Source organism: Amblyomma mixtum, chromosome 5 (assembly GCF_055824585.1).
Source record: "Amblyomma mixtum isolate Tamu chromosome 5, ASM5582458v1, whole genome shotgun sequence".
In the NCBI taxonomy this organism is placed as follows: domain Eukaryota; kingdom Metazoa; phylum Arthropoda; class Arachnida; order Ixodida; family Ixodidae; genus Amblyomma; species Amblyomma mixtum.
In genome coordinates, this window is record NC_143016.1 from 51,430,247 (window position 1) to 51,454,397 (window position 24,151).

The 24,151-nt window shown below is 45.7% G+C and overlaps 1 protein-coding gene across 1 annotated transcript; it reads right to left on the bottom strand.

Annotated features, from left to right (window-relative positions):
* Positions 1-5,995: 5,995 nt before the first annotated feature.
* Positions 5,996-19,633, bottom strand: LOC149342131 (uncharacterized). Its single transcript, XM_089546755.1, has 3 exons — positions 19,622-19,633; positions 18,528-19,016; positions 5,996-6,726 (listed from the first exon to the last, which is right to left on the bottom strand). Exons 1-3 carry the CDS (start codon positions 19,631-19,633, stop codon positions 6,073-6,075), a joined length of 1,155 nt encoding a protein of 384 aa, XP_089402881.1. The 3' UTR covers positions 5,996-6,072.
* Between the last annotated feature and the right edge of the window lie 4,518 nt (positions 19,634-24,151).

Here is a 24,151-nt window from a genome sequence, read left to right on the forward strand (position 1 = left end):
TTCTTTCGTGCTATTCACTGTTGCTAGCGAAAGTAGACTACTCAGGAGAGACGCGGACATGTTTCTAGTCACTGCGACGGAAGCTGCAGCGCTGACGCAAAGCGGCTCTCAGATAACGTTTACAACAGTGCCCTGTTTCAGAAATACAAGAAAACCGAGTGCCAGTAACCTGGAAGGATTAAATAATTTATCTTCATTTCTCCGCACTAGCGTCACCAAAGTACCGTGGTTAGGCTTGGTGTACCCGTCTAGGAATTAAAATAAGTCTACATAAAAACACAGCTACATATATTTCTAAAGCAAGTACCTCAAATCCACACTGCGTCATTTAAGCTGTTATCCTCTCATTAGGAGCATTCACATACTGATGCTATGACTTCTTAGCCGCACTTTCTTAAATTTTTTTATGGCTGCCAATTATGACTGCCAACAAAGCTTTTTTTTATTATTTACACCATAAGCAACTTCTAGTCGGTCGTTTTCATAGCCTTCAGAGCTGAGGATATAAGTCAGTCGATCTCTCCTATGCATTAGTCGAAGCAGACCACTCTCACTACCGTATGCCGCGATGGCGTGTTGGGCTGCAGTGCTGAATTGTACCTGATGAGCTAGGAGCTCCCAAATACCTAACAGCACTGAGAGCCATCCCTGCCTTGTAAGAAGGGTTTTCTTCATTCATTCGTTTAGAGCATGGAAGGAAAAAATAAGAAACCTAAAACGACCGTGAAGATTTTCTTGACATGTTGATATAGTTCTCTGTCTTTATCTTAAACGTTATCTTTCTCTACTGCTTAAATTCCTTCTCTCCGAATTTTAAATTACGCGATATTTGATTCCATTGCTCGTGAAACTTCACGCTGCCTGTTCCGAAGCATCCCTAGAAAGTCCAAATTCAGGTGCACTAACACGACGCACTACTAGTATCAACTTCATTAAAATTACAAAATAATATTGAGGAGCTAACCCTGATTGTAAATGTGTTGTATGTGAAATCGCAGTTTGCCACCCCTGTGAATCTTTGCTAGGCTATAAAGAACTCTGTTGAGATCCGAGGCATATGCATGTCTTCTTAAACCAAATCCGAAAGCGCTAGAGAGCCCTGCTATTCATTTTCAGCCAGAATTCATAGCCAGAATGAAATATAGAGGCCCGTGTACTCTGCGATGTCAGTGCACGTTAAAGAACCCCAGTTGGTCTAAATTACCGGAGACCTTCACTACCGCGTCCCTCATAGCCTAAGTCACTTTGGGATGTTAAACCCCAATAAACCAAACGAAACCAGAATGAAATAGTAGTCCTCAATATTAAGCGGCATAGCATTGAGCATGAAATCTGTCTCTACCGGATCATTAGCAAACGGCCCCTTGATCGCGTACTGAGAAGAGTTGTACAAAATTTGGTGCACCTGCATGAATGCGATTCAGGAGTAGATCAGCAGCCACTTCGCAATTGGATTTAACGAAACGAAATTTGCAGGTTTGGGATGATATACATAACCATTACTCAAAGAATAAAGAAGCCTTTTGCTGTGTCCAGGACCCCTTACAAGTGGTGAATACAGGAAAGCACTTGCATAACTCACGTCTGGAAAAATTGTCTCTAACATGCCAAACAAGGTAAAAACGTAGCGCAAAGAAACAAGGACACAGAAAGACGGACGACACATGACGACATAGCGCCGTGTGTCGTCCGTCTTTCTGTGTCCTTGTTTCTTTGCGCTACGTTTTTACCTTTCAAATATGAACCAACAAGCCGAAGCATATACCCTTCTGAAATGCCAAACAAGTCTGAAACAGCGGATTTAGGTGTCACTTGCGTCAAAGTCGGTCACACACAGAACATGCACGGAAAAATTAATTTTGAAGGAAGTCTCGCATGAATGCATTCCTCCAAACGCGGCCCTCTAATTGTTCAGAGTGTGGTATTGCTTTCGTAGGGGCCCGAGTGCCTTATTGCAGCAGTTTTTAGTTAGTCGCTGAACGGAACGATTGCAGTGCTGCCGGGGCAGTGCAGGTACCCTGCTACGCCGGCCAAGTCACGTGACCATCCTCTTGTTCTTGCGCGCGCCGCCAACCCCCGCATTAGCTGTGCCGCCGCGTCACGTGAACCTCCGCGCGTCCCACAGATAGCACACGCGCCTCTGTTGCCCGCTCCTCGGGCTACATCCCGGCTGATCCCGACAGAGGACGCCTTTTTCGCTAGCGACACATTTAATTCTTTCGCACTAGAAAACAATTAGTCATTTTTCAAAATGAGCAATAATTGTCAACACCCGCTTGCCAACACCGATAAAGACACATTCGCAGATGGGCGATGTTGCCCATGCTCGTATATTACTACTAACCACTGGGTCATGGTTAGTAGTATTATGGGCACATGCTATAAATAGGAAAAGCTGCCGGGAAAGATGAAGATTAAGAAGAGCGTCTTTTCATGAGATATCAGCAGGTGCAGTGGGTAATGAGGCCGTGCTCGAACTATTTACGCACCAAAACACCGCCTGCGTCGGTCGGCACTGAAATGAGCGAGATAAGCCTTAATAAGATCATGCATTCCGATCGGCCGCCTCCCGAAGACAGCCTATGCCGCCACGAGAAGTATTGGCAGGTGCGTCCGGCTATGAATGTTGTCCAAGCTCGACGGAGAGGTAGAAAGCAGGTACTGATTAATCGATCAAGAGCGATCTTATGGTGAGGAAGCGCTGAGAGCTGCGGGCCCAGCCCAGTCTTCCGCACGTATAAACGACGCGGCCGTTTAGGACAAGCATCGCGCGGACGGGTTTGAAAATGCGAGGAAGTTCGCTCCACTTTCTCGCTTCTTGGCGCTATTTTCGGCGGCCACCAGGTAGCAGGCTGATCAGAAATGCCACCCTTCGGAATTAGTTTCCCGACACCCGCTTTCGGAAGAGCCGGCTCGCTTTCCGACGCGGAAAGACGTGCGAAAAAATAAAAGCAGCACCAACGTGTACAGCGTCTTGGTCCTTTTCTTCGATTCGTTTCTTTTCGCCTTATTATCACATCAGGATGGTCTGAAAAGCAATTCAAACAACCGTACACGGTTAAAACGTAGGAACAAATCCGACCCAAACCGGTATGAACTAAAGAACGGACACATTCGGTTGAGGCTAGGGTTCTTTATTGATAAATACTGAGCAACGGTCAAGAAATGTCAGAAATGTGGACATGTGAACTTTATGTAAACAAGCGTGACTTGAAGAATTCGGTTATTCCGTATACTTTTCCAGCACCATGTACGGTACAAGGTGAGTGTTATTGGCTTTGGTACGCTGAAGGATATAATTCTTAGGCAATGCTTAATTGAAGTGAGCGGGAGCATACTTCCCGTGGAGAATAACTGCACTTCGATAGCAAAACGTCTAATGTGTTAAAAGCTGTTCCAATCACCTCTTTCAACAAATTGAAGCGTTCACTGTAACAGCCTCTGGCAGCGATGCATTAATTCTCGGCGCAGAGGTGTTTCCGAAACGAAAGTATTCGCGCATTTTATTTAGTTCTTGACTATGCACATAGGTACACAAAACTTGGCTGCGCATCAGGCCCAGCATCAATGATTCCTAATATTCGCGCTTTGCCCAAATACGCAGGCCATTTCGAGACTTCTCCAAGAAGTTTTCAGGTTGAGCTCTTGACGCTGCAAAACTTCTAGTGAAGAAGCTATTCCGCCCCTCTTACTTTCTACAACCTCGCAGCTGTAGCATTGCGAGAGCAGCGCGATGTCAAAGCTCTCTTGCCGAGCCCGAAGTGGCCGGCGTATTTTTTTACAAGGGCTGCGCGTTTTATGCTTGGCACGACGGGATCTGAGGTGAAAGAATAACAAAATACGGAAGCATGCTTTGTACTATTTAAGGTAACATTTCTTTCTTTTTTTTTTTTTACTGGGGCAGTCAGATTGGGGGAGCATTAGCATTGGCAGTGTTTTTTTTATTATTCTTGCAATATTCTTGCACAGCTCGTGAACGGCAGCTGTAACGTGACGTGTTTTTACCCTGTTCCGGTCATTCCTAGTCGCGTTTCATTCCCAGCATACCGGACGAAAAATTATGGCACGTATCCTAAAGCACAAATGGGCAATTGGGAAAACAGCTATCATCCTGCTTTCTTAGGAAGAGTGTACCTTAAGAAATAAGCTCATAAACGATAGCCGCCTGTAGCGCTAAATAGCAATGAAAAGTTTTTCTTTCGCACGGGACAGCGAGAGAAAGAGAGCGAGAGTTGCCTATACGACTGCAAGTGCCGGAGAAGACGCGCTGAGGACCATGTGGTCGAGAATTTGGGACAGCTGCTAGCCAGCACCGATAAGCCTTGCAGTCTATGATGCTTCAGCGAAAGAAGTTGCCTTTTTTGTTATAACTAATCGGACAGACAACGGAGTGGCTTTTTACAAAGGATTTTTGTTCTAAATGATCTCCTGCAGGTGTTAATAGCAACGGCGTCTCGATGTCCCGCCTCACAAATAGTCGCAAACCCCTGGAACCTTAAACAATTGCCGTCTATAGAAACGACGAAAATTTGATCTTTCTGGGGTGACAAAATTTTGACGAACCTTTACTTTTAATCACTTTTCAGAACAGGTACTTTCTTCAAATAGAACAGGTACTTTCTTCAAATAGAACAGGTACTTTCTTCAATCTCGTGTTTGTCCAAACAAACTAGGAAATGCTTCAAAATTGACGTGTCTACAAGAACGTTACCCTCTCTTACACTATGATACAATAAGCCAATGCATCCTCACGTACATAAATGTTCCGCTGCAGCCGAGTGGTCTCAAGCTACGTCGCACTGATCGAGGCTTCGCTACCGCGGTGCATTTTTTTCTTCCGAAAAAACAACGGCGCCGCTAGTTTCTTGTCATGCTCCACGGGGTGGCAAGACAAGTGAAGTCGACCACTGTCCTGTACTCCTGACAACAGAAAGAATAGAAGACTGAGACACGTACTCTCTATGGGAAGTTTTTGTTGGTAGATCATCTTTTTTCGTTCTGGTGTCGACACCGATGTGCTGTACTAACATCACGCGTCCCGGACGCTTTGCTAACTTCACGATTTCTCACGCTTCTCAGATTTATTAAAAGGGAGTTCTGCAGTAAGCGTTCAGAAACTGTAGAAAATAAAATTATTCTAGGCTAGGGATGACCGGACTAACGGATCTGGGCCAAGCCTTTCGACGTACCCCCTTTGCCAAAAGTAAACGAGTAGCAGGTCTTTGCTTCTCAATCGTATAACCAAGCCTTTACGTCACCCGTAAAGACCGAAGGGTGTCAGAACATGAGGACAAGGGATCACCTCACTTTACACAGATTCAGAGCTTAAAGGTGCACTGAAGAAGAATCTGAGCTCGTCTTTTTGCCGCGGGAACTCAATATACATGTTCCGAGCATTCTTAGAAACTTAGATTTATTGCCCTGTGCGGCCGACTTCCCTCATTAAATCGGATTAACGTTCGGCTCCCGCCTTTTTTTTTTAATTCCCCACAGACAGGGGGAGGAGTTAACCAACGCATGGAGTGCCTTTCGGGCAGTCGCGTGGCGCCTTTGCTTTAGCTTTTATTTCGATTTTTAGGTTTCCGTAAATAAATAGATCTATTCAGAGACTACTTAGCTGCAAATGAGGCCCACGGAAATAAAAATAGGCGTGGACTCTTTGCTTTCGCCGATCACTACATATCACTTCGCCGATGGCAGAGCGGCAAGCCGCCACGGGACTGGTTAAAAGGTTGGTTGATTCTTCCGATCGACTGAGGCGAACTAAAAAGAAAGGCACTAGCCGGGACGTTTAACCGGATTGAAATTAGGAAAATCGGCCGCACAGGGCAATAGTTCGAAGTTTCTAAGAACGCTCGGAATGTGTAGATCGAGTTCCAGAGTTAAAAATACGAGTTCACATTCTGTGCAACTTTAAGGGCTGCTGTAGGTGCTTCACTACGCGTCTAAGAAAAGAACCACCATTGCTCGGTTACTTTTGGCAAGGATGGTACCTGCTCGGCTACAGGACACCGCAATCACACATAGGAAGGAACCAAAGAAAGAACTATTTACACGGCTAAACAAGACCGACTAGTGTGATTTCCGAGCTTCCGGAACCCTCTCATAGTACACGGGTGGGGACGTCCTCAGATTTGCGAAAGGGTGCTCCTGTGGGGCTTCAACGTACGTGACGTGCGATCGTCGTGGGTCAATAAGGCCAGCGCCAGTGATGGCGGCCGACAAACGCGGCGCCGATGGGATGAAGTCCACACCCCCGGAGTGCTCCACACCGGGGCTATACTCGACCGAAGAAATCGGGAGCGGCGCCACGGCCAGCGATGACTTCTGAAGGTCCTGAACAGCCTGCACCGCTTGCAGTGCCGGCTCCTGGACGGCCACCGGCTTCTGTACAAGGTTCGCGGCAGCATCCTCGATAACCACGGGAATGTGGTGCGGCGGAGGTGGTATGGGCCGTTGGTTCACCACGGGATTGACGGGTCGATGGCCGACCTTGAAGACGGCTGCGGCTGAGTAGCCTGCTGCGACGCCCGGCTCGTTGGTGTCGATAGTGGCTCGGAAGCCGTTGTGGTCCGCCACGTAGCGGACCTGGCGGTAGACTCCATGCGCGTCCACGAAGCCGTACGAGCCTCGCTTGCGATTGTGGCCGTCGCTCACCTCGTGCCGCACCTGCTTGTTGCCGTATCCGTCCGAGATCTCGTAGCCAAACTGGTACGGCTGCGGCCCCTGCGAAAAAAAAAAGGAAATGATTTGTTATCGCCATGTCAGTGCCGTGAGCAGAACGGGTCTCATTTCTAGCCTCGTGCATAGCTTTCTCTATTGTTACCTTGTGTCCATGTCGTGTAAATTTCTCATAGTGCAGCAATCAATATATTTGAAATTTGGTTGTGTTCTCTAAGCATTCAACATTACAGGAAGTCCTAAAAATGGCTTGCGTGCGCAGGAAGTTGAGGTGCTTAAGGGGAGCTGCGACAAATAAACTGGGCAGTTTGGTCATGATTTTTAATATCTGGATTCATATTAGTGCGACAACACTACTTAACGGGGTCAAATCTACAAAAAGTCTTCTGGCTTGCATGATCTTCAGAAGGCAGAAATAAAATAAGTATTGCCGCTACTGGGTTTCGAACTGCCGGCGGCGCGAAAAAATCAGCTTGGCTGGCCACTGCTCGAAAGCTCTATGCTATTGCTGCAGTTTTTGTTTTCTTTATCACATGAATATAGTGCAGAAAAGTTAAATCTAAGCATGCTTGCACCACAAAACACGAGGCCACCATACCCTTGCATGACCCCATCTTCCAAAACATCAATAGTCTGGGAAGCACACACATGCATCCAGATAGGGGAGCCAGCTAGGCGGCTCTTGCAGGGCAGAATATACTCTCTGCATCAAAGCGCATTGTTCACGAAACGAAGATTTCGACGACCATGGTGATTGGGTGCGGCGGTCCAACATGCGGCTCTTCCAGAGGCTAAATGGTCCCAGCAACATAAATAGATCATATGGCACAGCACAGTTTTTCTCCATAACCAAAAAACGGATGCTCTATGGTGCGATGTCAGTGTCCTTTTTAATCTTTCGTTCTAACCCGATCCCGCCTCGTTTTAAATTACAACACACTCTCGCTGTGCATTTTACATTGTCGTGTTCGTGAACTTAAATGTGCGGCGCGAACAGATCAGATATGCTTAACCTCAATCAGCAGTTAACCTGACTGTAATGTCGTTTCCAGTCGTACCGACGACCCAGCAAAACAAAACCCTGAGCCAACCATGCTTCACTCATACTTTCCGACGTCCACTCCATTTAACTACGTTAAAACACTATCAGTTTTTTGTTATCCTCGTTTTTTTTTGTGTGTCGTAGCAACCAATACAAGTAAGATGCAGAGGATGTTTAGAGAAAAATTTTAATTATGAGTAGTAGCCGATAACTCTGAACGAATCGCGATTCTGATGGTGTCAGCGCATCGCGGATACCTCGGATTTACGACGACGGAGGAAACTTGTCTTAGCATCACGGTGTATAACCGGGACGAGAAAATATGAGAGCGTCCGCCATGTTTGCCTGATTAAAGTCAAAAGCAAACGAGACGATAAAAGAGGCAAATGAGGAAATAAATTTAACGGCTGTTTTCTTAAGCTCCTTCTTTTAGTCCTATTTCTACCACTGATTCAATCGGCATATCGAAATGGACGAAAGCTGAACGGCTCTCTTTTTGGCGCATGAATCCTTGGACATTAGAGGAGTGATATAAAGCTCTCGATTTGGCTATGTCTACGTGCAGTGCTTTTTTGAAAGTCATTTCTGTAAGAAAAGTTTTTGTGTTAGTGTGGATGCTGGACTTATTTACATCGGTACCGGGAGTTTAAAAATATAGAACGAACACTTTGATTGCATAGAACAACTCTTTCATGTTGAAATAAACAACTTGTACACTATCTAGTTAATTATTTATGACCCTGGATTGATTTTCCGGGATTGTTAATTGTAATTACTCAGGAACAATAAAGCTGATCCTAAATATATAGAAATTCTCAAATGCGCACATGTCTGTGTCAAATTTGGCTACATTTCCGGCTTAAATAATGAAAATGCTATTGCTTTCCATGCCCCCCCCCCCCCCCCAAAAAAAAAATATATATATTACAGACCAGCGTCACATTAACATTGTAATACGGTATTTAGGCGTGAGGTGTTCATGTAAAGAACGTCGTACCTCGAATGTGAAAGGGAATGAGCAGAAATAACCGCCGGGAGATTAACTAGAAAGTCTTCTTTTTGGACAGCCTGCTGCAATGAATAAGGAAAGTGCTATAGCCTGAAGAGCATGACAAAGGAATTGTCTCTGCAGGAACAGGTGCACGCGGCGTAGCTACAAGATAGAGCTTCGTTCCGCTGGCTATAGCATAGTGCTAGTGACTAATGCGACCTTAGAACAACTATCCACTGTTTTGTGAAGGGAGGTTTATGCAAGGACCGCGGCGGAGCACAGCACTTTTGTGTCCTCACTCGCACAATGTATATTGGCGATCGGCTTTAAACACCTCGGTTAGAAACCCCAAACTTTGGCTTAAAGGCTCACGCAATAATTTAAATCATGGTTGTCAGCATTGCCGCAACGAATCAATAACTTCACCAGTGAGACTCGGGGCCACTGATGACTGAACAAGGCTACCTCGCAACTCGATGAGCCAGACAAAAGATAGATTTGGAGGTCAGCGACCACTGAGTGGAAATTTCTAGGATTTATACAAGAAACCAAAGTGAGCTAACGCAAGCATCGAGCAACGCCTCCCAGTTGATTTACTTTTTTAGAAGACCAATGTCGTGGGTGAGGGGTGCCTCAGAAAACATCGTCCACACATTCTTTTCGGCAATCTGGCCGTCTTATACCACCGAAGTGGTATCGGATCTTTTTTTTTTCGCGTTGGAGCCGTGGAGATCTCGAATTTCAGCGGTCAGCGACAATAGGTGATATTTCAAAGATCCAGATATTACATGCGGGACATCTTTTTATTCCACTGCCGCTGCAAGCGTAGAGTAGCAAGCATGTTTGCAGAATATGATGTCAAATACAGCAATTTTCAGTTTGAGATGCATTAACTTTTCATGATATGATTTATAATGTATCGAAGGTGCAGCCATGTCGCACCTGTCAGCCAAGGTTTGCAAGTGCCGAAAGCCTTCTTCTTGGAAGTACGTCTCATTCGGGGAAGTCTCTAGCTACGCCAATCTTTAAATGTTCTCACTGGCAGAAGGAGCTTAAAACGAAATGTAGAACGATTGGAGGCCTATCTTTAGACTCCAAGCTTGGAAGAACTTCAGTACTGTTTTGGAAATCACAAACATCACCATTAAATTTCTTTTCTGCTGCATGCGGCCGGCGTCTCGAGGATCAAGATATAGCCGTTCTACCTTCATTTCACCTCTGCACGCTGTGTGATTAGCTAAAGCAGCTGGAATTTTCCATCAAATACCTTTTTGGTCCAAGCCTGAATGTTCACTTGCAAACTATCATAACCTCTATGGTCTGGTCCTCTAAAACCAAGGAAAGACCTTCCGTAACTGTTTATAAAAAAATAAATTGGGTCTTACTGACTACCAACGCTCCTAAACCGAGGTAATATATATAAACAGGTAACTTTGTAAAATATTCGTACTTTACTACTATATGTCACCGCCGTCATAGTCTCAAAAGCGGTGGAATCTTCACTGCTGTCTCCAGTAAAACCTGGCAGCAGCGTTACTGCAGACATGCCTTTGCGCTTATGGTGAACTCGAATAGTTCGCTCCTGTACTGATTGTGCGCAAGGCCAAGATATGCAAGCCGCCGCCAAGTCGAGGTCACATATTAAAGGCAGTCGTGGGCTGCATTTCTATCCCAAAGCTCATCTCTCGCAACTGGCTCTGTGCCGAAGAGATTTCTACGGATTTTCACGGTTATTCAAGGGTATTTAAAGTACAACACCCCACCCCCTTTTAAAGAAACTTGCAGGTTAATCTGTGCTACGCACGGAGTGCTTAACAAAGCCAGCAAGGAATTGGTTTACTCTGCAACGTACTTTCTCCTTGCGCTTCTCTTTAGATAGCTTCCATGCTGCCTTGTGCATCTTTGAGGCCATCACTTATGTCTATAACTACATGGGTGCCCCATTCTTATCCAGGTGAGCTTAGACCTGTATCACTGAGATGCGCTTCCATTGAATGCCACGCATTACAGCGCTTTCTGTACAATGGTGTAGTCTACCTGTTTCGCGGCGTTTTAGGTAACCTCAGGGATGTAGCTTGGCATAGGTTGGCCTTTGCACATGTACACTTGCGCGGAGGGATGGATGAACAGAAAAAAAGCGAATGCAGAAGACATGATGTGGGAAAGTCGAAATAATACATTCACTAGAAAAAATCAATACCTTTTTCCAACCCCTAGAGAAAAATAGGGAAGATAGATGTTCATTTAATGTGTCCCCTACAGTCCCCCACTCCTTAAACGTCCTTCGGCTTCAAGTTCACCTGGATGGTACGACCATAGCCGGTATATTTTCGAGCGCACCTCGCCTTCTCCGCCCACGTCTACCGCACGACCGACGTGCACACCTGGATATCAATATTTCCTTCCAGTAGGGTTGACGTTTTAGTTACCGCTAACTACGACGACAGTAACGTGAGGCGAACAATATAACGTGCCTTATAAAAAAAATATTGCTGCAAAAAGGCTGACCCACTAGACCCACTTCACAGTAATGGGTGTACAAAGGACTGTCTCTAAGAGCATCAAGTCGTCGCCAACGTCACAGAAGACCCCTGCGTTCACCAGCTGCACTAAGATGTTAGCTGCGTAACAGTGGGTCATGAAATAAACTTGTACCTATCCGCGGTTACTTGGAAAAACGTGCCATCTGAATTCATACGACCCTAATAAGCACACGAGTTGGCGCATATATGTGTGTGGGGGCGGGTTGGATACAGGCAGCTCGTAAGTAATTTCAAACATCAGCAGATATTAGCGAACACCATACCATAAGTATTTACTGACCTTACGACTTACACGCGCTTCAATGAAACACAAGAACACTTTCTTTTAAGTTGTTGGACAAGAGATAAGGATATAAAGCAGGACAGAGTGCTTTATATATTCTGTGCGAGCTCAAGCCCGAGAAAGCGGTCATAGAAAATGAGATTGTGTAAGCCTGAATAATGCATAGCGCAGCCGCAGCAAGAAATGTCGCCGGATAACAATCACAAATAGACTTATCTAGAAGCTAACGTTCTAGCCATGTTCTGAATTTGAGCGTTATTTTCGTGTCCCACAGTCGTAATCGCTGTCCCCCGCGCATGCGACCGAAATCGTACGCGTCTCCGGAATTCCAAACGCTTAGGTCAGTGGACGGAATAAAACGTCGAGAATAAGGCTGCCTTATCCAAAGATGCTCAGATTATTGCGTTTGCCAAATGCAACATTCCATTTGTGCTTCTCATGGAAACAGGATTCCAAATAAATGTTGGCCCAGGCTCAATGTTATGCCATAATAAGCTCTGGTTTGTTCGTGACTAACTGGCGCTTAAGCCAACGTTGAATCCTAACAGGGCAAGCTGGTTCGAATAATAACATTTTGGGCATGATATGTGTTAAACGAACCCAGTTCATTTTCGGAACAAATACACAGCTTCCTCACGACATCGGTTCATGTTGTTCAGGTTCGCAACACATTGCTTTCCAGAAACGCTTAATGATGCTCTCCGGCACGTTTACAGTGCACAACTTTTATCTTTACCCGCAGAGCATGAGCATCAGTAGTGGCTGAAAAGCTACCGTTTCTGAAGACAGTTTAATATGGCGGAGGTTTTTTTAGAGTAAGTTTGCACTTCGCTTAGAGTAAATCAATATATTACAACTGAGCCTTTATTTGTGCTAAGGGGCGCAGTTAAGTAATTCCAATTGTCCTTATAAGGCTGTAAAGGTTTAAGCTCCTCAGACAAACGCTATATATATATATATATATATATAAGATAAAGTCACCAGAACTTGAAACACATAACAAGATTTAATTCACGACGTTTCTGCTGGAGGACCAGCCTTTCTCAAGTGTATTAAAGTACTGCAGTCTATATATATATATATATATATATATATATATATATATATATATATATATATATATATCACGTCTAACCCCAATGCCTAAGTTCGAAACAACAATGCACCTGCTGCTCTCCCTCACCAGCAGCTATCCTAGGAGGATATTTTTGCGTTCAGGGCAAATAAACAGTAATCTGAACTAAATCCGTGCAACTATCAGTGGCTCCACAGAGATCGCAGATCTCGCACCGTTCCCAAGCATCCTCTAAACAGCGATAGGTAGCCTGTGCCAGAGCAGGCTTCGATATTCACACAGATAACTGGTTTCAACGCGACACTGCGCCGCCGTTTCTGTCTACTTTCTGTATCCGAATAAAACCGTCACCTTTTTTGTCACTGGCTTCCGGACTGTGCTTATCGCTATCGGAAATGACTGCGCGTGCTTCCCAGTCGCGGCCTCTGGGAGAAACCAGTTGCGGGTTGGCAGGACTTCCTAATCCGAGCCGAATATCAGTGACCTGTCGCGCTTGTCGGGGTCAGCGGGCCTGGCTTAAACCGGTCTTCGCTTATTCGAAGCACGTAACAGGGTACTTCAATCGCGCCTCTCTCGCGGGCATTCAAGGCGGCTTAAATCTATCGCGGGATTTAGAATGTAACCGGAAAAGATGGAACAATAAGAATAGTAAACCGTTCCACATAAAAGTAGTGCTTGTTTCTCACGAGAACCTTCTTCACACTCTCTGTACAATGCTGTAGTGGGGGCCGCAGTGTTAATACGCCATAAATTATTAATGCGTAATTAGCTTAATGTTTCTTGCGATGATGTGCTCTTTCTATTACAACTTGACCACAAGACAGATTCAGTGGATTTAGTAGCTTTAGCATTTCTACATTAGACTACCTTTCGGGCGGATCCGTTCGTATACCTGACACAGTGAAGCTTCGCAGTTCTTGCAAGTTATACTTTGGAATTTAATTTTCCAGCGCATTAAATGTTAATATTAGACCGATAACCTACTTGTTGACGCTGAAAAGTAAAAGAGAAGTCCCGCTGGGGATTGCATTTCACCTCGAATATATTAATGCGTTCAGTTATTTGTACGCATACACTAACAACACGATATTGTCTACGATGAAGCTTAGCTTGGTTGTCTCTATCGTTCACCTAACGCTTAATCCCGTTCAATCAACGCCGCGCCTATTTCCGAATTGTTCTAGACTAGCACGCACGCACTACTGGAGAATGTTATTTTTCAGAAAAGAAATTTCGGGACACATTACAAGACCGTATTTCATTGAAGGACAAGACCACGAAGGCTGTGGTCTCGCAAAATAACTACCATAGATAGTGCTATATTAATCTTCTAAACACCGCACTGTTTATAAATCATACACGAGGCCTTGATGATTCGGGCCGTTTAAGATAACTTATGCTGGATTTTGAAAAAGCCAACGCAGTCTGCAAATATTCTTCTAGCGCCGTATTGTAGGCACCTGTATCAACCAGGCCAGTTGTATGAGCAGTGGCTGCGGATAGAAGAGAAAGCTCAGCACCAATCTGAGAAGGCTGTGTAGGGCGTACCTTCATATCTGTTCCTGTTATCTTGCGCTGGTCGCCGAAAAAAAAATCTATTGCTCTTCTAATTTATATTTCCGTTCACACCTTTCTCTCGATTTCGTTTGTGGTGAGTCACGCCTACTCCCGACCATGTGACTGATGCTTTTATATACATTAATAAGGCATCCTTGTGAAGAACATCCATCAGTCTTCAAAGAAGACGTCGATCAGCTGATATTCAAGTGGACATATATTCACACTGAAAGGGACGTATTTTGTTTGAATTTGAAATCAAATCAAATCAGTTCATTTTCCCATCTTACAGTACAGATGGAATTGTTGTAAAAAAAAAGCTGTTCAGTGGCACCTTGACGAGTCCGAATGAACCGATTTAATTTTTAGTTTCACAGCGCCACTTTGCTGTAGGGTATGCCACTTGTAGCTTCAAGCGCAAGCTTGATATTCCTGGAATTTCCAGGCTTAAATGGACCCAATTACTTAAAAAACCGATTCCAAACAGCCAGCAGAGCTGTTAATAGGGTGCGCACAAATTGCTCAATCTCGACTATCACTTTAGGTCGTCAGCAAAATGTGCCAATTAATCGGTTGGTATTAAACATCCTCTTGCCTTGCATTTTGCAGTATGACCACAATGTCGCTCTCTGCACGTTGTTGATATGTGAACAGATGATATTTTCTGAAAATTTGCTATATGACGAGAATTTTGAAATTAAAACTCGTCGCTAAAATCTCAGACGTAGAATCGCACTTCTATGTCGTCAGTAAGTATTTGTGAAGGAGCGTATCGTCCTGTATTGACCGAAAAAAATTAAAACCTTAAGGGTCCGCCAGCATGCACCATCTTGCGGAGTATATGTTCTTGCTATATGAAACAAGTACACAATGTTCGCGACAACGACGTCAGAGTAAAGTAATACGGTCCTTGTAATAAACGGTATTACGAGGTTGATGCACTCAACAAACCGATTTTTCCGAGTCAGGATGCGGATATTGTAGTTCTTATCGGAGCTGCACGGTAACCATGCTGGGGGGAGGAGTTTGTGAAGAGAAGAAGTTACGTAGTAGCACACACGACTACCCTTCAAAGAGGAACGGTTCATTTCTGCACCAAAGTCGGTTTATTCGATGTGGGCATGACCAAACTTAAAATATCAGCTCGGGAATTTACTCCTTGAATCGAAAAGATCATATAACATTGTCGGAAACAACTGAGCAAATTCTTTTACCCAAAGTCGCCGAAAATGAAAATGCACCCAGCTAAGCGCTCCAAGAAAAAGACGGATGCGAGAAACCCTGTTTTACGCCACAGTGTGGCAAGAATGCATTCATGTCATAAGCTTGCATCAAGCTTCAAAACACCGGTACGCCTACTAGGGTTACGTGCATCGTGGCTGTCCCACAAGCTGTTTACACGTGCAGTGAACGTGGGGAAATTGGTCGCGTGTGTTTTTCGTTTGAGACGTCGCAGATATGTGACTATATAAAGTAGCTTCGGTCAACAGTGAGCCAGTTCTTTAGCAGCAGTCTACCAAGTATGTTTTAAACAAGTTAGTGGGGAGTGTATATTTTGTGGATACATAATGAGCATGTTAGTAGCCCTGAAGTTTTCTCATTTATACTATTCTTGTGGTTTTGTGTGTCACGTGTACTTGCTGGCCTAGATCACTAAGATGTAATGGCAGTCCTCGCCCAAAAATATTATCCTGTATCGAGCCAAGTATCTCTAGTATTCAACTCTAGTTATATACCATTGCCTTTCACTTGTTTTAGTTAACCCCAATGTTACGAGAAGTGAAAGCAGAGCCATGCGAATACTTTCTCTAGCGTGCGCTTTGCACCGCTGACATACCTAGCTGTGAGCAAAGCGCAGGCTCAAGAACGTGGCTGATGTGTTTCAAACATCAGCAGTTGAATGTGATGATATCGAGTACACATTACAACGAATGCCTAAGCCAGCACACTTGCTGAGGTTAAAGCGCATTCAATAAATGTCGATAGTGCCAATTATAGGCATGCGCAGCAACCTTTCGACAGTAAAAACTTAAAAGTACAATTTATTATCTCAGTGACATTATAAAGTTGCGCCCGGTATGCGTGCGCTACAGAAAGAGCCTTCCCCTTAATAACACATGCCTAGAATCAACAAATTCACTTTTCTTTTCATATTGGAATATGAACAAAAGATTCTGTCATTCGTTTTCATTTCGGTTGAATAGTTAACTCGGGAACTAGCGCCATTTGGCACTTCAGGAATTGTAATGAGCCGCAAAATCCTTCAGGCAAACCGCGAAAAGAACCAAAACTTCAGCAAGGCGGAAATTTGGGCGACTTGGTAAGTATTCATGATTTCAATAAAAACTAGTTGATAGTGAGCGCTTGTTTGTGTCACCCTTTCGTCTCCTGTCCCGTTCGTGTTGCGCTGTGAAAAAAAAAATCATAAACCAAGACTTGCTGCTCTTCACGAGGACGATACAAGAATAATATTTTGTCTTGCAATCTGCTTGCAGTGAAAGTGCAAGCAAATCTCTCTGCCAGTTATTTAGGGGCCAAACAACCAAAGAATTTTGCATGTAGGAATGATTCGCGAATGGTTCGCTCTCATCCCTCGACAATCGCTAGAGCCCGGCATCCACTATCAGAAATACTCGCCGAACATGCGCCGTTGAAATGCACAAGCTATTTCTTCGGTGCTCCGTTTGGCAAGTTTGTTTGTTGCCAACGATTTATGATGCTATAGGGGTTAGCGGAAAAGGGCCATAAGCCCCAGTTAATATTTCTACAGTTCTCAATGCACTCAAAAGCTGCACCGAGTTTATTTTGATAGGCGATCTGAAGAAAATAAGAGAGATTTGAGAGAGCAACGAAAGCAAAATATGGCGTGATACGACCTGTCATTCACCTATTGGATCGAACAACGGGAAATTCTATCGCATTTAACTGCAGAACTTTGTGTCTAGATGTGTACAAATGAGACCAGTACCATTAACGTAACTTTTATGCTTGTCAATGTGCCTCTATCGACGGGTGTTTCCCCTTTTGGTTCGCGTCTAGAAACTCTCGACATTGACGAAATCGGACCGACGTCGGTTATCGCCTCCATATTTCAAGCACGTACTTCCGCGCCACTTCCCGGGATCAGAAAGTCCGCGGTTGTTCGTTAGATGGCGCCACTCCGTCAGGAATGCTCGCTAGCGGCCAGAACATCGTACTCGCTACGGCGGCGTGCATGATTTAATTGTCGTTTCAAATATTTAGTGGAATCGAGGCACGATTTGGTTACCTTGGTCTGTTCCTGACTTGGCAGCATTCACTTTCGCTCGAAAATCTCTCTGTTCCATGCATAACGCGCGCTTGCAGTTATGCCACATGAATGTTCGTTCAAAGTACGTTCAGGATGTTGGTTCAAGCCGCATGCCAAATTTAGGTTCACAACTCAATTTGTGTTTTGCTCGCATGTACCTTCCTTTTCGCCAGCATTAAAGCCTACGAAAAGGTGCACCGACACTTCTGGCCTAATTTCACATTTGTGCTTAAGAAACTTTTGCGGGCTGCCTTCCCTTCAGAGTCTCAGCAGAAAGAAATCGCTCTAATCTCCGTGTTACCCCTGATACCTCATTTATTTTCCACCATTCAGGGCCTATTCTCGACCTCTCGTGGCAGTGAAATCCCGTCGTAGAGAAACGCAAATTAATCCAAACACAAAGCCCACCAGCTGTTTTGTTCACATCGTCCACAGGCAAGCACATAAAATAGGTACGCGACAACACAGTATATCTTGCAGACGAAGAGCAACAGTCAACGTATTTTGTGTCCTCGCATTCGCAGCGCCGTCTAGCAACATCTCTCGCGTTTCATATATTCCTATCTTTGCGGAACATGATAAATGACCATTCAATATTGTTGGTAGATGAACAAGGTACAGAAATAACACTTCACATCAGTCGGCACTTTCACATGCACAAAAAGTAGCACATTATTTACAGAGGCTACTCAAGCTACTCGCTTTGTGGCACGAATAGAAATTGCCAACACTCCCACTCGGTTCACGCTTTCTTTCAGCCTTTGCGATGGCGATCCACGCAAGCCTGGTATCGGAAAGGGCCGAAGGATGCGATCCAGTGGTGGGCGAACCTGAAGCCACCATCGTACAGTTTAGCACCTTTCCGTTGTAATACTACTCTCGCTACACCGCACGACGTTAAACACAAAAACCAGTTACGAAGCTAGACATTGAGCTCTAAGCGCCATATGTATACGGCCTGCCACTGCTGCTGGCGCACTGGCCTATCAGCCTGCGTCCCCCCCCCCCCCTCCCATTCTCCCCCTGCCAACTCAGACCCCTCTCTCCCATTCACTCAGGTACTCACATACACTTCCGGCACTTGTCTGACGGCTGGCTGAACGGGCACCACAGCCGCGACGGGCTCCGGCCTTACGCCTGCAGCCGGCTGGTAGGCGGCGCCGCCGATAACCGGCGCGCCATGGACCACCATTCCCGGCGAGGATACAGCGTTGAGCAGCAGATGCGAGGCGTGCAGGGCAAGGGCGCCGTCGCGCACGCCGGCCGGCGCGGTCACACCGATCACGGGCGACTGGTGGACGCCCACTTGGGTCACATGCACGGTCACGGGCGCCACGGACTGTGACTGGTATCCGACGCCGCCGGTGTGATGGTGGTGAAGCGGCACAATGCTTATACCTACAGGCGTGCCCTGAGGCTCGACCAGGTGTGGCCGCGAGAGTCCTTCCACGATTGTCTGGAAGCCGCCGGGATCTTGCTGGTGGCCATCGAAGCTGTGTCCGGCGAAGGAGGTTCGGATGGACGCTGCTACTGCGAGCGCCACCAGGGCGAAGGTCTTCACGAGTCATCAGCGCAGGAGCATGAGATGAAAAGAAAACAACGCCAGGAGCCAATGAACTTTGAACGACCCTCAACTGCTACCTAAAGTCTCTGCAGCAAGAGATTTTCTTCCTAATGGCTGCACCGCATTTTGCGTCAGTACAACGAAAATGGGGATCTCCGAAATAGTAGCAGTCGGAATAATGGAAGCTGTATGCATTTCATCAAGAGGACACTTGCTTCGTTCAGCGGCAACCATTAGTAATGGTTTAAAGCCTACAACGGACTGCAGCGCCGCAAATTTACCGTGTTCGTTTGGTCTATTGCTATGAAGTAGTTCTTTGGGCTAGCCAAGGCTTCTATAATCCAGCGCCCACCGTTTCTGGCACTTGGCCACGTAACCTTCACCACAGAACAGAAGAAGACAATGTGACAGTAGCATTAAGAGGTAATGCTTTGCCTCAGGACAAGAGGCCCACTAAGCCACGATTATACAGAGGAAGCTATCCCGAAGTTCCCTTGAATATTTTACATCTCATAATTTCAATTCCTGCTTTGGCATGTAAAGTGCGCCATTGACTACCGGTTCCCGCTCGGCAATACTCGCGGCTCAAGACTCACCCGTAGTATCATGCCGGGGATGGCGTTACGCGCGCGCTCTCGAAACGCACCTCCGAATAACCGCGCAGGATCAGATTGAATAAGTTGGGGACAGTGGCTCCGCACGGTTTTTATAGAAGGATAAGGAAGTGCTCCACTTCATTCCGGGCCCCGCACAGTCGGCGGTGGCTGCCGTATTCCGGGAGAAGAGTGGCCGGGCCAGGAGGAGCGCGCTTCTCCGATTTCTCTCCTTCTCTCGGCTACCCGCAAAACACGAGAAAACGTCGAAAGTAGGGCGGGTCCTGCGAAGAAAGAGACAGCAGAAGAGGCAGCGAAAGAACAGCAACGGAGAAAGAGGGAAAGGGTGCGGCAGCGGGCGGATGCGTGGTGGTCCTTGTGCTTGGTCCACTTTCGGGCCGAAGGGACCATCGATGATCCTGTCGGCTGCGCCAGCTATAGCTTGCCGCGGCCCGAGCAGAATAGCGGGCCGCGGCTGTGTGTGTCTATGTGTGTCCTCTCCGCTTCCCTTTCGGCATACGCGTGTGCGTGAGTGCTTAGGCAGGGAAAGAGGGTTCGCTGCCGGCGGCCGACTCTAGTCTCACTTTCGGGTGCGTGTCGCGCGATAACCGCGCTGCCTGCCGCCACCGCATTTGCCGCTGGTGGGAACGTGATTCCGCCGCCCTCCGCCTGGACGTGCGTGCGTTCCGCTGATAGCGAGAATGTGGCCGCGGGCGTGGGACACACCTCGTTTCGGCCGCTACACATTTGCCGGCCGTCCTGCCGGCTGACCGGCCGCCGCTTAGAATGCGCGTTGGCTGGCTTGCTGGCTCGCTAGCTCGCTCGGGCGAAATGCCCGCTGCGGGCTTGGACGACAAATTACCATAGCTCATTATTCCGGCATGTGGCAGCGCTCGGGCGCCGTTTCGACCATATCCTCCACGCCGAAGTTTATATGCTCGTGCACGTTCTGTTTTCCCGCCTTCGCTTTGGTCAGCAGGCATATTAAGCGCATTTGCGCAGATGTTATATTCAGGCTTTCTTTTTGCGCTGATAACGCGTCGCGTGCGTGGTGACAGCCTGCGTGACATAAGAACGTGCTAAGTCAGTGGGATTGTTGCAATCAAGGAGTCATCCATTACTGCTGCCGAGGCAGCTGGTAGTAGCTCAAATTTGGTTCTTTCGTTGTGTATAGGCTTGAGCGTGTTTTGATATACTCATGCACCAATTTTAAAGGATTTCTGAAGGCGCTTCCCGAATCGTATATGGATTCATCCAGCGCTCATCATTCATCATGGCAACGAGAGTCATAGCAATGACACGCATATTTCATATTCGGCGATGTGCCTGCCAGATACGAAAGCTGTTCATTGCTAGTTGCTCGTGCCTAAGATTCTCGCACCTAGTAATCACAGGTGCCGGATGGATCATTCATTTCATGGAATAATCAGCTGAACTTAAACAACAAAGCAAACTCAATGGTTAAGAGAATATGTTCAGTCAGAATACAAAAGTATTTTTACCACAGACTGTACGATCTTTTCATTACGTTCAGAAAAAAGCTGGACCATCGTAAAGTTGAATCAAACTACGTATGTGTTCACCAGCGATATTCTGGTTGTTTAAGTAGGCCGTAATGTCCATAATTTATATTGAACACTTAGGTAAGACAACTCACGGTGTAACTAGCGGCTCCGTGGGTAACCCGCTACGTCTAGTTCCGTTAAACCAGCTTATGGACAGTAAACCCATTCCCTTCGATAAAGGACCGAACTTAAAGAGGTCAAATTGGAACGAGTGAAGATGTCTCAGATCCTTCGCACCGATACACAAGATACAGATCGGTAAACTGCGAGCCACGCTATTGTTCTTTAATTCGGAGTTAGCCAGCCACCATCGGATGTAGGGAACGCTTCCGCATCGTGTCCCTATAGCTGATAGCCCGTGGAGACGGTTCAGATGCGAAACCCCAGTGTCATTTATTATGCGTTCGGGTATTCTTCGGTAGTATCAAAATCAAAATAAAATGCCCTTATGATTCGCATCACAAGGCAAGCTGCGCGAGCTCGGCTGATACCGAGCGAGAAGGCAAATGCCGTTCCGATTTCCAGCCGTCGACACATTTTCTTCCCTCTCTGGGACAGAATATGAAGGTTCCTCGTTACCGATGTTATCGGCGTTTCCAGGAAGTCTATGGCAGCGAGCGGGCGTTCCGCGGCGCAAAAAGGCCTGACTTTCACGCCTGCCTGGGCCTGTCTGTGGCAGCCACACTGTAAATAATCTTGCCTCTCTGTCCCTGGTTCTCGGCCAAAGCGAGGGGTACGCGTCACACTGGAGTACTCTCTGTTTTTCGTTTCCCGCATCGAACCGCAATGAGATGGCTCGCTGGATACGACCAGCGGCCAACAAAGGGTTCTGCCTTGTCGGAATTCCGAGCGCTTTAATCGGCAATATCCGAGAATCGCGATGGCAGAAAAGCAAGAAGCGAAATTTAGTGGGTTTAATTATAGACATCGGAAGACGGAAAGCACGAGACGTTTCTGACATCCAATAGTAAACAATTTTTGTCTTGTGCACACCGGCGGCTAAATGGGAAGAGACAGTTACAGACGCACTTGAAGCGCAATGAAGTAGCGATTCTTCTCACTGTATGAAAGCTAGTGGGCAGGAAAGTTTCATGGAGGAATAAGGAGGAACGGAAAGCGGAAACAAGGAAAGTCCTTGGTCGGTCACTGGAAGCGTAGCACGCCGTTGCGGAGTGTAGCAAAAAAAGACCTAAGATTAGGTACCAGTTGTCACTCCTGCCCGGCTACCGTCATACCCCTACCTGTTGAGGAAGCCCGATCAGAACGCGGAGTTGAAAACATGGAGTTGTAGTAGTCCCTTTCAATCCCTGTAACTTTTCTCTGGGGTACCATATCAAAAGGCACTTGTTTAAACAACTGCAGGCTCTTACCTACGCCAATAATTAAAATGGGGCAGGTTGGTACGCGCTACGAACTGTTCTTGCCTCTACTCAAGAAACTAAATTAGTCACCCTGCTTCTCGATACACCAAACGCCATTTGTGTTCTTTTGTTCACTCTGTATTCTCCTTTTTATTCTCATTCTTTCGTTCCCATCGATTAGACTCACGAACACGACGGCGACACGGACTTAAGAAGATAGGGCGCGCTAGTGAGTGGTTGCGATGAATCAGGGAATTGCATGTGCTAATATTATTTAAAGTGTGGTAACATAATACTTGAAATATTCATATAATCATGGAATTATATTAAACTCGCGGGCTATAGAAATTGTTGAGCAGTTTAAATGCACTGAGGTTATATTTTCTGCCAGTATGTCATGGGATTATCATGTCAATTATATCTTGAAAAAAAAATAGCTCAAATCACTGGTGTTATAGGCCGTCTACAATACATACTTCCCACAAAAACTAAGATGCTGGTATGCAATTCAATATTCAACTCGCATTTAAACTATTGCCAGTTCGTGTGGGGCACTACATCATTCACTAACCTTGAACGTATTCATTTAATGCAAAAAAGATACATATAATTTACCGTTCCGAAATCGAATTGCAGCTTTCTTTTGTCATTCCAGAGTTATTAAAGCACATAATCTTTATAAATATCGCCTCAGTGTTACTTTTAAAACAGAAATCAGGAAAAATGTAACAAATCTTAAAAATTTAGCAGAACTAAGGAAAAAAGAATCAGTCTATCCAACAAGACGTGGCGAAGAATGGACAGTGCCAACACCTCGGCTAAATCTTGGTAGGGAATGCCTTCAGTACACACTTCCATCTCTTCTAAATAGGTATATCCACATTAACCTCGATTTGTTTTCTTTTTCACGTCGTGAACTACATAATTTGTTTTTGAATAACATGGTTTAAATTTCATTATGTATACATATTGCTGTTTCGTGTATTCTTGGGTGCTTCCTTGATGTGCTTGTTTTTTAAAATTGTATAAACTCTTGTGTTGCCTCCCTGTCAATAATTAGGATTGTAGACTCGTCAAGCTGCCCAAGGGCAGCTTTTTTCTACGATTCCTCCATCTGTAGTGTTAGATGGGAAATAAACTTTGAAACTTTGAAACAGCTTTATTTTGAGAAACAAGCGAGTGTGAAAGCAAGCGACAAGGCACATGAGGAGTACGTTATCCTATTTCGCGCGTAAGAATTACCTTCTAAAGGAATGAACAAAATATCATCGAATGTTATGTAAATACCACCCGACTTAACTTCCAAATTAATCGCCTTTGCATTAAAAACATCAGATGTCTGCTCCCATCTTTTCTGGCTTTGTGCCGTCGACACCGTCAACCAGCCAGATTATTTGTTCGGTCCCCACTAGAGGGCCGAAGCGTTAAAGAACTTCATGTCCACAAACGTTGAAGAGCCCCTGCTCTTGTGACCTCCATAGTGACTAAGCACAAGTCATCTCTTCTCTTGCATTCGTTCCCAGTAAACATTCACCGCACTATTTAAGCTATGTGCACACGTTTCATGCAAGACAGGCGCAGGCATACCTAATGAAAGACATGGCACA